The sequence below is a fragment of the Sesamum indicum genome, linkage group LG4, assembly GCF_026168435.1.
Source record: "Sesamum indicum cultivar Baizhima isolate 11 linkage group LG4, ASM2616843v1, whole genome shotgun sequence".
Taxonomy (NCBI): domain Eukaryota; kingdom Viridiplantae; phylum Streptophyta; class Magnoliopsida; order Lamiales; family Pedaliaceae; genus Sesamum; species Sesamum indicum.
In genome coordinates, this window is record NC_142660.1 from 3,465,163 (window position 1) to 3,480,309 (window position 15,147).

General features: G+C 33.0%; 2 protein-coding genes, 1 non-coding gene and 1 pseudogene across 5 annotated transcripts; 2 read left to right on the plus strand and 2 right to left on the minus strand.

Annotated features, from left to right (window-relative positions):
• Positions 1-2,837: 2,837 nt before the first annotated feature.
• LOC148788260 (uncharacterized) lies at positions 2,838-4,776 on the minus strand (annotated as a pseudogene).
• On the plus strand, positions 4,339-4,442 carry LOC148788261 (small nucleolar RNA R71). Its single transcript, XR_016065403.1, has one exon. It is a non-coding gene; the product is annotated as a small nucleolar RNA R71 (small nucleolar RNA).
• A 3,629-nt stretch (positions 4,777-8,405) lies between the features above and the next one.
• Positions 8,406-11,272, plus strand: LOC105160031 (14-3-3-like protein GF14 iota). Of its 2 annotated transcripts, none has more exons than XM_020693562.2 (7): positions 8,406-8,675; positions 9,489-9,795; positions 10,202-10,289; positions 10,406-10,515; positions 10,612-10,757; positions 10,835-10,881; positions 10,966-11,272. In XM_020693562.2, the coding sequence occupies exons 1-7, from the start codon at positions 8,585-8,587 to the stop codon at positions 10,969-10,971; spliced, it is 795 nt and encodes a 264-aa protein (XP_020549221.1). In that variant the 5' UTR covers positions 8,406-8,584; the 3' UTR covers positions 10,972-11,272. The 2 variants fall into 2 exon arrangements, with proteins under 2 accessions (XP_020549221.1, XP_011075592.1); XM_011077290.3 differs by having other exon boundaries at positions 8,409-8,675; positions 10,963-11,272.
• Positions 11,273-11,824: 552 nt separating this feature from the next.
• On the minus strand, positions 11,825-13,821 carry LOC105160032 (chromatin modification-like protein). Of its 2 annotated transcripts, none has more exons than XM_011077291.3 (5): positions 13,505-13,818; positions 13,358-13,430; positions 12,874-12,925; positions 12,697-12,766; positions 11,825-12,187 (listed from the first exon to the last, which is right to left on the minus strand). In XM_011077291.3, the coding sequence occupies exons 1-5, from the start codon at positions 13,667-13,669 to the stop codon at positions 12,101-12,103; spliced, it is 447 nt and encodes a 148-aa protein (XP_011075593.1). In that variant the 5' UTR covers positions 13,670-13,818; the 3' UTR covers positions 11,825-12,100. The 2 variants fall into 2 exon arrangements, with proteins under 2 accessions (XP_011075593.1, XP_020549222.1); XM_020693563.2 differs by lacking the exon at positions 11,825-12,187 and adding an exon at positions 12,199-12,355 and having other exon boundaries at positions 13,505-13,821.
• Between the last annotated feature and the right edge of the window lie 1,326 nt (positions 13,822-15,147).

Genomic DNA, 15,147 nt, shown 5'->3' on the forward strand with positions numbered 1-15,147 from the left:
GCTGGAGCACGATGGGAGTTGGTCCATCAGTTCCTTTATCTCTTTGAGTGCTAAGATTCTCCTATTAGGATGAATGTCCTATTCACTGGCAAGTGAGTCGTGGAGGGTTGAATTGATAGTCTCCACAATTAATTTGTGGGGTTGCTCAAAAAAGGCGAGTTGGCGGCAGTAGGTAGGGTTGTTAGATGAACAGCAAGAGCAGGGGCATTGAGATCCCCCAATGTCTATTCTAGAAGTAGAACTACAAACCCTGCTGCAGCGGGGAGGAAAGTGTTTCTCTCAAAAGAGCCATTATCACCTCCATTGTTTGAGTTGTCTATGTCTACATCTTTAGCTCAAGTGGTTTCACAAATGGTGCAAATGATGGTATCGGGGTTCAACCATACCATAAGGGTAGAAGGATTTTAACAAAAATTTTAAGATTAAAGAATAACTGACCTGCAAAACAACGATTAGCATTTCAATGCTTGCTTGTCCTCAAGCATGTAACTTTTCAATCCTTCACCTCTGAAAGAAAATCCCATTCCTTACACCTTATTTTGACTTATATCATCATTCAAATGAATTTACTATCAAGGTACAAGCAACAACAGACTTTATAAAATAAATTCACACAAGCCACACAGTGAATCAATTGCATCAAAAATTGTTTCAAAATCAAAATGCAAAGTGAGTTAACACCCTCACTTAAGATTCATTTTATACGCTCAAAGTGTTTAAGGGTGAAATAACCAACTCTCAAGTCATGTCGTGGCAAGATTTTACCATATGCTTGCTTTTATATCACATCTCCACTACTTAATAGTGAATTAGGTGTAGCGATCAAAGGGACTTTTTTGGATAGAAATGGGGCTTTAGGTTTGGGGTTGAAGGAAGAAAAAATATAGAAATACGAAAGATTCGTTTGGGTTAAAGGAATTAGAGAACAAGGCTTGCATAACATGCCGCTCTTATGAATTCTATTGGTTCAAGTTTATACTTTATTGACTGCATACTCTTTCTTTTCCTAACCTTTTTTTTTTTTTTTGTGTGTATCACATGTTTTTCTCCAACTTTTTGTTTTTTTGGAGTTTTCTCATTTTTTCGATCTTCTTTTTTTTTTTTCAACAACTTTCACAAACCATTCTCCTTTTTTCCTCCTTGTTTCTCAAAGGGAGTAGAGATTGTGAATTTGAATAATATATTGATCGGAAAGCAATCCACAAGCTGTCATTTTAATCCGTTAAAAATGGGTTCAAAGGTCTAGTGAATAAAATGGTCATAAGAGACTTGTATCTTGGCTAAAATGACAATGAAATTAGGCCTAGGCTCAATAAGGCTACTAAGGATGGTCACTTGTGCAGGTTTAACAAAATATTTTAGCTAAGTCCTAATGCCCTTATCACTTACACCACATCCAACTCAACAAATGCAGCCTCAACATGTATAACAGAACAAGTTCTAGAAAATCAAATCAGAGATGACATCACAAAGCCAAACAAAATATTAGAGTAGTAAGATGTGCTCATAAGTCTCAAAAGCTCACAAAAATTGGCTTATGCGTGTTACTCAAAAGCATTTATCATTCAAAACAATTATCAAGATAATCAAAACAGGTGTGGCAAGTTTGAGTTCTTTCCTATTTATGCCCATTATCTCTTGCACTCCTAGCAGTGCATCCATCAATCATGTCAACAACGGTCAAGATGTGATGTAACGGGATATAATTCATCTTTGCAGCCCAAGAATTAATAAATCAAACCATATTATGTGAATCAAGCATACCATGAAGTAATAGAATTCCCGCCACACTTAAGAATGATATTGCCCTCATTGTCTTATACCCTAGGGACAATAATAAAAATAAAGTAGTAGAAAACTTCCTTGACCATGTGGGGCCAGTGGAGTCCTAGAAAGGAGGAGAGAAGGGCACCTAAAACCATCTTGATGCTGCTATGAACGAGAGGGCCTAGCGGAGTCCATCTAACATCAGAGTGAAGATAGATAAATGAGTGAGATAAATAATAATAAAAAAAATATAAAGTAAATAAAAATAAAAGGAAGAGGACATAAGAAGAAAGAAAGAAAAAAAATGAAACAATAATTCTTTTTCTTTTGTACCGCTTTGTGGATAACTTTTGGGTTATGGGTTATATAGGTGCACAAAATAGAAGCCAGAGCAATGGGACTGCGGCTTAGCCCGTGAGTCATGGACTATTAAGGATCAGCAAACCAAAAAGCAAATAAAGGTAAAAACTCAAAGAGAGCATGGGTTGCCTCCCATGAAGCACTTGTTTAACGTCATTAGCTTGACAATGGGGCCCTCAATTGTGCAAAAGTAGGAGGGAGGCTCCACAGAAGGTGGTAGTGTTCCCTCGAGATAGTGTTTGATCTTTTGCCAATCCACTCTAATGGGGCTCTTGTCTTTGTGGTGTCACTTGTCACCATCCTTGAATTTTTTTTCTTTCTCATGTGAGATTCATGCCATGCCTTGGTGTGTTCCTTGTATATTTCGGCATTCTCGTGGGCTTGGTTCATCCGTCTCTTGATCCTATTAGGGTGAAGCCCTTTATCCTCACTTGCATTTTTGCAATTGGGCAATGCTTCAACTAGTGGTTTTACTTTTTGATTGGAAGTAGATCCATTCAAAGGCAACATTGTCTGCGATTTGACTTCAATTCTTGCCCTGTGTCTACAAAATATGTAACCTCCTTATTCTCTTCTTTCATGTCCTGCAAATTATTCCCATTAGTATTTTTTATGCAATTTTCTTTGGGAGCTTTACACTTGTTTGAATCTGCACTGTCAGTTCTAGGGGTATTAATGCTATCAATTGCAAATATTTTATGTTCATTCTTCTACAAATATTTCATAGGTTTAAACACATTAAATACTATATGTTCATCATTAACTCTAAGAGTGAGTTGACCTTTTTGCACATCAATCACTGCTCTACTCGTAGCAAGGAAAGGTCTTCCTAGAATTAATGTCATATTCTTATTTCGTCCGTATCTAGCACAATGAAATCAATAGGGATGACTAATTTTCCTACTTTGACCAACACATCCTCCACTATTCCCCTAGGATACATAATACTTCCATCAACTAGTTGGAAAGTAAATATAGTGGGAGTAAGCTCATGCATTCCAAGTTTCTCAAAAATAGAATATGGCACCAAATTAACATTAGCACCTAAATCACATAAAGCTTTATTAAAATTGGTGTTTTCTGTGGTGCAAGGGATAGAAAACCTCCCTGGATCCTTAAGCTTTGGTGGTAGCTTGTTTTGGAGAATTGCCGAGCATTTTTCATTAAGCTTCACCATTTCACCTCCTTCCCACTTTCTCTTGTTGGAGATCACCTCCTTCAAAAATTTTGCATAACTTGGCATCTTCGAAAGAGCATCCATTAGGGGGATGTTAATATAAAACTTTCTAAGTATCTCTAAAAATTTTCCAAATTGTTTATCCAAGTTAGCTTTCAAAATTTTTAAAGAATAGGATATGTGAGGGAATAGCATCTAAATTAAGTTTAGGAGGACTCCCTCTTATTTCCTCTTGAGGTTCCTCTTCTTTTGGAGCTCGTATTTCCTCCAATTGTTCTTTCGTTGGCTCATCTCCAATTATTTCTCCTCTTTTAAGGGTGATTGCATTGATTTGTTCCCTTGGGTTTTTTTTGGTATCACTTGGGAGTTGTCCCTCTTTTCTTCCAGAGACTATGCTTACCAATTATTCTATTTGAACCTCCAAGTTCCGGATTGATGCATCTTGATTTTGGAATCAAGTGTTCGCTATTGTGATGAAATTAGAAAGCATGTCTTCTAGATTGCTCTTCTTTTCTTACGAGGTTTGTTGTTGTGGTTGATGATGTCCCAGTGGTCCTTACTGTTGATTATTACTCCAAGAAAGGTTGGAGCGGTTACACCATCCTGAATTGTATGTGCTGGAGTATAAGTTGGAATTAGACCTGTCATGAGAAACAAAGTTAGCATCTTCATGAATGGAAAATTGACTCCCAAACTTGCAGTCTTGACTTAAGCGCCGCATTTGACCACATGCACCACAAGGTTCTATGGCTGCACCATTTCATATAGCAGCCCCAAAGTTATCTACTTTTTGTGTTAGTGCATCCATTTGAGTAGACAATGTGGTTATTGCATCGACGCAATAGACCACAATCACTCTTCTATCAGTCATCTCTAGCCCATATGAGTATAAATTGGTGGCTATTTCATAAATAATATTGAATGCTTCATACAGTAATTTCTTGATGATAGTGTTGCCTGCAGCTGCATCAATAGTAGAGCGATTAGGCAAAGTGACACCATTATAAAAAGTTTGTACCTACCGCCACACAGGTAGCTCATGATGAGGGCATCTTCTAAGCATTCCTTTGGAACGTTCTCATGCATCGTATAATCATTCCCTATCTAACTGCACAAAGGAAGTATTATCATTTAACATCTTAGCAGTTTTAGCGAGAGGAAACTATTTTGCAAGGAACTTCTGAGCCCATGTAGTGATACTACCAATTTTTGACGATATCACATAATGAGAATGGAAAAATTCTAAGTCTAACAGCATCATCACTAACACCATCAAACTTAAAAGTATCACGTATCTCAAGAAAATTAGAAAGATGTTTATTAGGATCCTCATCTGGCAAACCAGAAAATTGCACACTTGATCGAATGATCTGACTGATAGAAGGTTTGATCTCAAAATTGTTTGCTTGAACTGTAGGCTTGGCAATACTGGAGATTGTCCCATTAGCTGTTGGGAACGAATACTCCATCATGGTTGGCTCAAAGATTGTATAGTTTTGTATTAGAGTTTCCACTGTTTCATGTCATAAGATTGTCAACCAAAGAAAGAGAATAAGTGAAGGTAAAAATAAAATTAAAAAAAATATCCAAACTAATCAATATTAAAGAGCTCTAATACTATTTCAAATTAAATTCCCGACAACAGCGTCAAAAACTTAATTACTAAAGTATATATATATATAGGTCACTACTAGGGGTGGCAGATGAGTCGAGCTCGCGAGCCGGCTCGATTTTGAGCTCAAGCTCAAGCTCAATTGTGCTTGTTCATAAGCTCGCGAGCTTTTTCTATTTTTTTTATTTTATATATATATTTTCTTTTTGAATTTCTTATATATTGAATTTTATATTTAATATTTGATCAAATTTATAATCAAAATTGACCATATATTATAATTATTAATCAATATCATACATTTTATTTTGGATAATAATAAATTATGATACTTTTTATTTATACATTTGATCTTTATACAAAAATAAATTTATTCAACAACTTAGTAAATTATAATATTTTTTATAATTAAAATTATTATTTAATATGACATATGTAAACTTTATGTTATTTTAATATATATTTGTATTACCTTATACTTTTTTAAATAGACAAGTAATTCACTTATGATTTTTTTTATCTACTTTTGAGTTTTATATTTATATCAGGATACATACTATGCATTATGCAATCTATTTTATTATTTATAAATTTATGTCAAAATTTAGTGATTCATATGAATTAATCTAAAATAATGATAATGATCATAATAGTGATTGTTGAACAATTTTAATTATTATTTTATTATATCTATAATGAGATCAAAAAATTTAATCAACAATTACGATATCTTAATCTGGGCACCCGATTCACACCAAATTTAGATATATATAAGACCGTGTCCATTAGATCATATCGGACTGTTTTATTTAAAATCACATGACCTGATTCTACGATATACCGACTTGAATGATTATTCTTATGTTCCGAGTACTATATCTTGACATCCGTATTCCAATAAGTTTAAAACTTTACCAAGTGTATTTTTTTATAAGTTTGATTATATCTAACGGTCTGATCTGAATTTTGATGGTCCGGTTAACCCATGTTGTTTAACAATGTAAGATGATAGTTACATCAATGTAATACTAACATTTATAAATATATAAATTTACTGCAGATTGTGAACTTATATTAATTTCAACTATAAAATATTTTTAAGTATTTCAATTGCATTATTTCAGATAATTGATACTTCTCTATAACTTTAAACTGTTCAAAATGATTTTTTTTGGTATATTTTACTAATTATATTACTACTAAACTAATCAATAGTTTATATTTATAACAATAAATTAGAATTTCATACTATATTTTGATATATTTATAATATTGTATACATTATACAATCTATTTTATTACTTATAAATTTATGTAAAAAAATTGGTGTTTTCCATTATTTAATCTAATAATAATAATAATAATATAGTATGTATTATACAATTTATTTTATTACTTATAAATTTATGTAAAAAATTGGTGATTCCTATAATTTAATATAATAATAATAATACTAATAATAATGATAATAATAACAATAAACAAAAAAACAAAAAAATAAAAAAAATAAAAAATCAGCTTGAGCTCGAGCTCGACTCGTTGCCACCCCTAGTCAATACCAGGTGAACTAGCTATCAAGTAGTATAATAGATAACATTCCCACAAGGATTTAAATACAATAATTACCAAAACTATAACTAATATACTATTATTTGGACGATCGTAAGTCAAGTGATAGATTAACTACTACTACTAAAAATAATTACTAATGACAATAAGTTAAACAAAGGTATTGGAGAATATTCAAAATGAGAAAGATGATATGGCAATTGGTCCACCTTATTGATCAAATGAATACAGAAATCACAAATTAATCTAGCAGGCAATATTTTCATACATCGAGATTTTTTCCAAGTTAGTTAATATACTCTCTCGAGTTAAATCAAACCTATTATTATCAAGAAAATAGTGAATTCCTCCAATTTAAAACTCGTGATATTAATGCACTAAGATATGTGAAAAACCTGTTGGAACCAAATAAATCATGTCTATGTATGTCTACATATCATTCAATTCACACCATGAATTACCTTTTCACTATGTGAAGTTCCCTTTCTGTTCATTAACATAATTAATTAAATCCAAGAGTTGATCATGCTCTCAAATTATAAAAACAAGTACAGTAACACATGGATGTATGAAAGCAAAGTTGTAAATTAATTTGATAAAATACTTATAACATTGTCTCAATTAGGTTTCTCAAAAGCTCTAGAAAAAAGTAAATTAGTTCATCGAACTAGATAAAACACAAAAGGAAAGAAGATAGAAAAACTCATTGAGTTAGAAATCGGGCGTGAACGGTCGTCACTCCGACGACGGATCAGCTTCTCCACTTGTTTTCTTGTCTTCTCTTCGTACTTTGATGTGAATTTTAGAATTAACTCTAGCCAAAAGAACTCTCATAGTCCTAAGTTTAGTCTAATTTTCCTTCTTTCTCTCCTAATCATATTGTCACTAAAACTTCTAATTAAAAGGAGTAAGCTACTAAATATGATAATTTAACTAAGCAATTATGCGGGGGACTCTTCAGTTTCCGCCTGGCATCTATCTAATAACCCATGAGTCATCGATTATGCTAAATTCGATTATTTGTTTTGCGGATTCCTGATAGCTCGTGAGTCACGAGTTATTCTTAATACACTTTTTTGCTGCATTTTTAGATTTTGCTTGCATTTAAGATGTTTTTTGCAACTTGTTCTTTTTTCCTAAAAACACTTAAAATGTCACGCAAGAACAAACATCAAATCACAAGAATATAGGGACATTGGCATCAAAATATACAATGTAATTTCCACTAATCAATGCTTAATTGAGTAATGACTTTACTGAAAAGATAATCACAAAATTTGAAATAAAGTAAGAATAATGGTGAAATAACTAAAGTGGCTTGGTATATTAAGATAGAGTAATAATAATCATGTTGCAGCCTGTGATATACCATTAGAAAGCTGCATAAGTTAGCTAAATAATCAAAAAAAAAAAAAGAAAAAAGAAAAAAGGGGATTGCGCTTTGGACTTATCTTGAAGAAGTTATTATTGTTTGAAGGAGTCTTGCCACTCAGACCGATTTTTACGGATACCATTTTATCTGTTGCTTTTAGGTCGTTGTCATGAAGCTAGAGGAGTTTGTTGGAAATTTTTTAATATGATGTCAAAAACATATGTAATATGTCATCCTTATTGTCAGTTGAGTGATCTTATTGGTCTGAGTTTGATTTTTGGCCTGACAAGTTAGGAAAAAATAAGGAAATTATAAATTAATACCTTACTCATGTGTTAATAAGATCAGGCCTGCTTGATTGTTCGATAGAATCTGCCTCCTTAGAAGGCTTTGAGAAAAGAATATTTGAAGGGGCATCGTCATTGAAAAAGGAAAAAAAAACACTTTTGAAACTTATTTAAAATATTTCCATCTAGCAATTATTATTATTTATTTACCGCCGCACGCGTGTGTATATATATTCCACCATTTGCGGGGCCGCGCCCTCACTTTCTTTCATATTACACAACCGCCCCTTCAACCGACGGTCCAGATTCTCTCCCTTCATTTTTCCCTTCCCCTCTGCTGCTGCTGCTCTTCTTCATTCATCCACTCTTCACAACCAGAAAATTTATTATCGACACATTTTCTCTGCATTTCAACCATTTCCAAATCTTCAATCTGCACAATGACGACGGAAACGGAGACGGAGACGCAGAGAGAGAGAGAGGCTCATGTCTACATGGCTAAGCTTGCCGAACAGGCCGAGCGTTATGATGGTATGTATCCCTATTTTCTCCACAATCCACATTATTGGTGTTTGTGTAGGATATTTGTTACGCGTTTGAATGCAATGCCCATGCCTCCGACTATGTGTGTAAACGGAGGCAGTTGTTCCAAGATGAATCGGAATGTGTGTGTTTCTTGTGTGAGATTTCACATGTGAATGTTTATGATTTGTGCACCAGGAAAATGGAAAAGCAGTTATTCTTAGCGTAATTCAAGAAATTAGCTTGACTTGTTGGGGCAAAAATGAGATTGGAAATGTATGATCTTGGATATTGGGAATGCCAATTATGTAAGTTATCATAAGTTCCTTTCACATAGTTGGTTTATTTGTTGAATTTTGTGTCTATGGAGATTTATGCAAGGAATTTTCTTTTGTTAATTCTCATATGCTGGATATGAAACCTGTTCTAATTAGTCTTGCTATTTCTTGTTCATCTTTTTTGCTAAAATAAGATAGTTGTGTTGGTCTTAAAAGAACAGAGAAAAAGGGGGACCAAGTTTCGGTTTTCAATATACATATGGAATCTGATATGAGCTTGAGAGGTTGCTGTTACAGTATTAGGAATTTTTTCATTTAACTTTTATTTTTTGGCTCAACTTGAACTGTAGAATTTTTTGTCTTCCTGGCGATGCAAACCTTTATCTACTCCTTTCCTCAAATTAGCTTATTATATAATAGGTTTCAATATTATTACGTCAAAATTCTGATCCAATGGTCAAAATGGAATTTGATGTGATAGGTATTGGGGTTGGTGATACTGTTGTTTATCTTCTTTGAGATTCACATTACTTTTGTTTCTCAGAAATGGTTGAAAGCATGAAAAAAGTCGCAAAACTAGATGTTGAGCTGTCGGTGGATGAAAGAAATCTGCTCTCTGTTGGGTACAAGAATGTAATTGGTGCCCGCAGAGCTTCATGGCGGATCATGTCTTCAATTGAGCAGAAGGAAGAGTCCAAGGGAAATGAGAGCAATGTGAAGCTGATCAAGGACTACCGCCAGAAGGTCGAGGATGAGCTATCCAAGATCTGCTATGACATTCTTTCTGTCATTGACAAGCATCTAATTCCGTCTTCTGGTTCAGGAGAAGCTACTGTTTTCTACTACAAGATGTAAGTCAAATTGGTCTTACAATTGTGTGTACTTAATTTTTGGTCTGTTCTTTATATGGCTTAATTGCTTTGCTCTTACTTCATTGTTATTATCATCGTCAGCGCTTCCCGGCCGCTACATTTTATTCTGTTCTGCTAGAGGCACTGTATTGCAGTATGAGTAATTTTATGCATTCATTGTTACATAATAAAGCAATGTGCCATATTCATGCTTTAACCTTTAATATTAGTGAGCAAGAAAAAGCTTGTTTTGGCAGAGACCCGACAATAATATGTGGCTTTAAAATGTTTTTGACAAGTCAATCTTTACTATAATGGTTGGACTGAGTAGATACAAAAGATGCAGTAGCTCGTTGCATATATGTTAGGTGATTCCACTGACTTATTTCTCGCATCCATTATGCAGGAAAGGTGATTATTATCGCTACCTTGCTGAGTTCAAGACTGATCAGGACAAGAAAGAGGCTGCTGAACAGTCCCTCAAGGGCTATGAGGCATGTTAATTTCTCTGAACAAAATTATTAACATTGAAAACTAACAAAACCACATTAGAAATCAATATGGCTTCAATCTGTTACTTACATGGTCAATGTTTTCCGATGTTTTACAGGCTGCTTCAGCCGCTGCAAGTACAGAACTACCATCCACCCACCCTATCCGTCTTGGTCTTGCTTTGAACTTCTCAGTGTTCTACTATGAGATCATGAACTCTCCTGAAAGGTAATTTTATTAGTGTTTTAGCCTTGAATATTCATGAACCATTCTTTCAAGAAATCCACAAATCAAATGTATAATATGTTCGCTTAAACTTGGCAGGGCTTGCCACTTGGCTAAACAAGCATTCGATGAGGCCATAGCTGATTTGGATTCTCTGAGTGAAGAGTCTTACAAAGACAGCACCTTAATTATGCAGCTCTTGAGAGATAACCTCACTCTCTGGACCTCTGATTTGCCTGAAGATGGTAAGTAACATCTTTACTTCTCTCCATGTGTGCTGATTGAGATCTGCTTGATATTATACTTCATTTGCCCTGGACAGGTGAGGAGAACATCAAAGCTGAGGAATCCAAGCCAGCAGAACCTAAGGTGCAAATTTATCTTGAATTCATTTACAAATATCCCACCAGATCACTCCTTTGTTAACGAGATGTTTTCTTTGTTCTGCAGCAGCAATGATGTGTCGGCAACACCTAATTCGTGCCAAAGATCATGTGTTTTCTGATGGATGATATATCTTCAGCTTTCTCCATTAATGACAGCAGAGTGTTGGCAGTTTGCGATAATCCAACCAATTTTTTTTATTTTTCATTAGAACAATGTCAAGATGAGATTGTTTTAATTCATCTGCCAGCATTTTGCTTCTACCACTGTGAGAACTTTTAGCTTCTTAGGAAATTCTCTGTTTTTCATAGACAAGTTAAACATTAATGTAACACTTCTACTTATATATAGTAATGCTTAATCTGATGTTCATACACTTTTCTTCCCATCCACTGCTCTCCAACTCTATTGGTAAAAAAATCTCAACCAACTTACTTTTCGAATCCTCTAGGATTTATATACATTTTAACCTTTATCAGTTATCTGCTATAGTTTAGACAAAATTTCAGCGAAGCATCAAAGCTTTATTACTCATTCCAACAGGGCAGCCATTTACCTTGCATAGTATTTAGGAATAATTAAATAGAAAGGAGGACTCGGTTCAAGGGAATTACAAGCAGAAACAGAAATTATCTACAACTGAAATCATCGACAGCAAAACTGAAAGATCAGGGACACAAAAGAAAGAGACAAACTGAATGCAAACCTTTAAAGCAAAAAAATTCCATATCTATCGACGAGAATACCTTGAAGAAATTTAATCATCTGAAATAGTTTGTTTAAAGAACTACATAAGTTACCATAAGAAACTAAAAATGATTGTTAATGGAGATGAATATCTTGCTCCAATGGAAAAGAAAGTGATGACATAAAGTACTGTGCTTTAGTGAACATGATCCATCAAACCATGAAAGCAGGCAAGAAGAAATCTCACCGAAACTTTAAGGCATTTGGCATGGCATAGAGATCCTCAAAATTGAGAATGCAATCCAGTTTGGCATATGTATATATTACACATTTAGCTGTCCAGAAACATTTTCCCTTTCAAGTCTGTAGCCTTTCAGAATAAACATATAAGCCATCAAAATTAGGACTACAGCAGAAGGCTGGCTGCTGAAATATCTTTGAGAGGATCGCATACCGCAAACTAAGACATATGAACAACTTCCATATGTAAAAACTATGTACTCGAGATTATATTATGTCAAGTATCTTCCTCCACTAGATAACTCTGAGGCAAGCGAAAGTCCTCCTCCTGACTCAGAAACTCTGCATCTTCATCATCTGGTTTCTGAAATTCAACAGAACGGAGGCAATACTCAACTCTTATCAATAGTTTGAACCTGAGATGATTAGTTAGAAGTGCCACAAAAGATTGCCTATTGGGCTCAAAATTTTTCTCTCGCAGCGAGCAAAAAGAGAGTTAATAGGCTCAAATTGACTACTTCCCAAATCCATCCTAAACAAAAAGAAGAAAGTAGCAAGTTGGAGATTATATTAGAAACTAATCATAACGACTATTTTTTCTGTTTTATATACAAATTTGAGTGCGGAAAATTCTTCATCTCAAATTTACGAGATACTTATAAACCGAATTGCTTGCATAAACATATCATTGACACACAGTTTTACCAACTGTTTTTTTTATATTTAAATCACAAGGCAGTTAGGCTCACCCCATGCATGTTATATGATCTCGTTTTACTTTGTCAAGCTTAGTAAGAACGAAATGAAAACTTTCTATTAACTTTAACCATGACAACTATTTCTGTGTAGATGTGAAAAGATGAAGGAGCATACCACCATGTCCAAGTTGTAAAACCGACCAAGCAACTTCAGAATATCTTCTGCAGTAAAAGGTCGATTGAAACTGCACCAGTACACAATTTTCAAAACCGAAAAAGAAGATAGCTTAAAACAATCACATAAGATTCCACTTGAAGATACAACGAAAGCAAAAGCAGAAAAGAAGCAAACCTTCTGCGCATGTATTCAGTTAAACCATAAAGAACAAAGTGACGATGTGGACCTGGAATTGGAAACAAGAAAGAATTCATCACAAAACTACTCAATTACATAAGCGTCAGCAAAAAGTCAATCTACTACATTCCTTATTGATAAGAAGGAAAGTGATAGCCTGATTAAATTTAATGAAAAAAAACTCCAAAAATACTGGACAAAAAAGTTGAATATCCAGTTTTCATTTTCTGGAATCAAAAAACTATTCCATCCTAAGACAAATTTTATGTTACTGAACCGCGTTACCAATCAATTACCTATACTAACAAATGGCTGCAATCCGTTCACCAAAATAAAGAATAATAAATGAATTTTTAGTTTAAATGTTAGCATGCATGTAAATAAAACGTTAAACTAAATACTATATCAAAGAAGAAAAAACAAACATGCAAGCGAAATAGAAGAAAGGAAATTGATTAAACCAAAAATTAAAAAAAGAAACCTCGTAATTTGGCAGGAGGATAGATTTCCAAAGCTTCAAGCAATCTGAGCTCCAGTTCCACCTCTGACTTCTCCTGAAAAATTCACCAAAAACTAAATTAAAAAAGAATCAACAAATACATACAGGAATAAACAAATAAAAGTGTACCTTGCGGAGTGAGGAAGCGTTGATCTTGCAAGGAGAGTGCACCGAAACTCCGTCCTGCTCCTGCTCCTGTTCCTCTTCTTCTTCTTCTTCATCTTCAATTTCCTCTTCTTTTTTAATTTCTTCTTTTACTTCTTTTTTAGCTTTACCATTTGTCATCTGCCCCATTTTCCTTCTATCTTCGATTCAAATTAACTATCTTTCAGTAATAGATAAAGGGGGATGATGAATTCAAGTTTATGTATATCATTTACAGAAATTTTAGGGATTTTGGATTTTGATCAGAACAGAAAGGGGGAAAAAGAAAATCAAAAATTGAAACGAAGGGTTGATTAACGTGGTAGTTTTGGGTTCAGTTTGTTTAGCTTTTGGGCCCAATGAAGTATTGGGCTTATAAGCCCAATTTCTTGCCCTGAGATATTTTTGTGTGTTTGCATCTCTGTATCTGTATATATATCTATATCTATATATTTATAAAAATATTAATTATCTAAAAAAGATCTTTCTTTTTTATTAAAATAAATTAATATTTTAATATTATTTTTCTAATGACAGAAATATAAAATAATATACTTATTAGTTTCTATTAATTACTTTTCATATTATTCATATTAATTATATATTTTTTAAATTATACTTATTTACTCATATAATCTTTTTTATATTTTATTCATAATATAATACTTTAATAGATAAAAAAAATATACGTACGATATTAGACGAAATGAATAGAAAAAACCATGAAATTGAAAGGATTTAATTCTAAGAAATTTTCTAGCATAGATATAAATGAGAATTAGTCAGGTCTCCGACATGTTGAAATAGGTTAGATGATAAATAAAAATTAATTAAATAAATTATCATATAAGTCAAATATTTTGAAGAATAAAAAAGAGAATTAATTAATTCACTTATCATGTAAGACAAATACTTTTTTTAGTAAAATAAAGTAAAATGTAATTTGAGTGTTTGATTATAATTACTGGGTACGTTATATGATTTTTTTAATATAATAGAACAAAATATCAGTGTACAAGATTTGATCTCAACAATGTACAATAGAAATTACTCCTTATAAAAATAAATTAAAATGTGTAAATGCTGCTCCTAAACCATTAACACACATAAGTTTTTCGATAAAATAAATAAATAAATAATGGGCACGCACCAATAGATAAATATTATTATGCTTAAAAAAAATGTAAACAATTCAGAAGATCTTCTAATTTTTTTATATTACATGTTATAAGTTTATTATATAGTTACTAATGAGATTGTAACAATATTATAAAAATAATTATTAAATTAGGATATAAGTAATTGATATAGATATAAAAATGACCTATTTGGTATATATTAAAATTTAAATCAACCATGATTGACCAATCATACTTATTACCCTAGTATTTTATTTTATTTGTTCATTATTTATGTAGTCATTGTAAATTAATTCAAAGTCTTTTAATATTCATCTATGATCGTCAAATGGCCTAATATAGATGATTTTCTTGTCGGAGAGATGACTTCCTCTTTGAATAGGGTGCATGATTAAGATGTTAAGTATAGAATTTCCTGCCTTTCCTTCCTTCATATCCAAATTCAGCTGAACAAACAGAATTGCTTTCGTGCTTCTGGTTGATGTCATA

Bases quoted from the DNA above. Each gene is read 5' to 3' on its own strand.
- LOC105160031 (XM_011077290.3), top strand. From the start codon at position 8,585: ATGACGACGGAAACGGAGACGGAGACGCAGAGAGAGAGAGAGGCTCAT. The intron at 9,796-10,201 runs GTAAGTCAAATT...TCCATTATGCAG, and splicing joins ACTGTTTTCTACTACAAGAT to GAAAGGTGATTATTATCGCT. The intron at 10,516-10,611 runs GTAATTTTATTA...TAAACTTGGCAG, and splicing joins ATCATGAACTCTCCTGAAAG to GGCTTGCCACTTGGCTAAAC.
- LOC105160032 (XM_011077291.3), bottom strand. From the start codon at position 13,669: ATGGGGCAGATGACAAATGGTAAAGCTAAAAAAGAAGTAAAAGAAGAA. The intron at 12,926-13,357 runs GTTTCTTTTTTT...TTCCAATTCCAG, and splicing joins TCCTCCTGCCAAATTACGAG to GTCCACATCGTCACTTTGTT. The intron at 12,767-12,873 runs GTTTGCTTCTTT...GTACTGGTGCAG, and splicing joins ACTGAATACATGCGCAGAAG to TTTCAATCGACCTTTTACTG.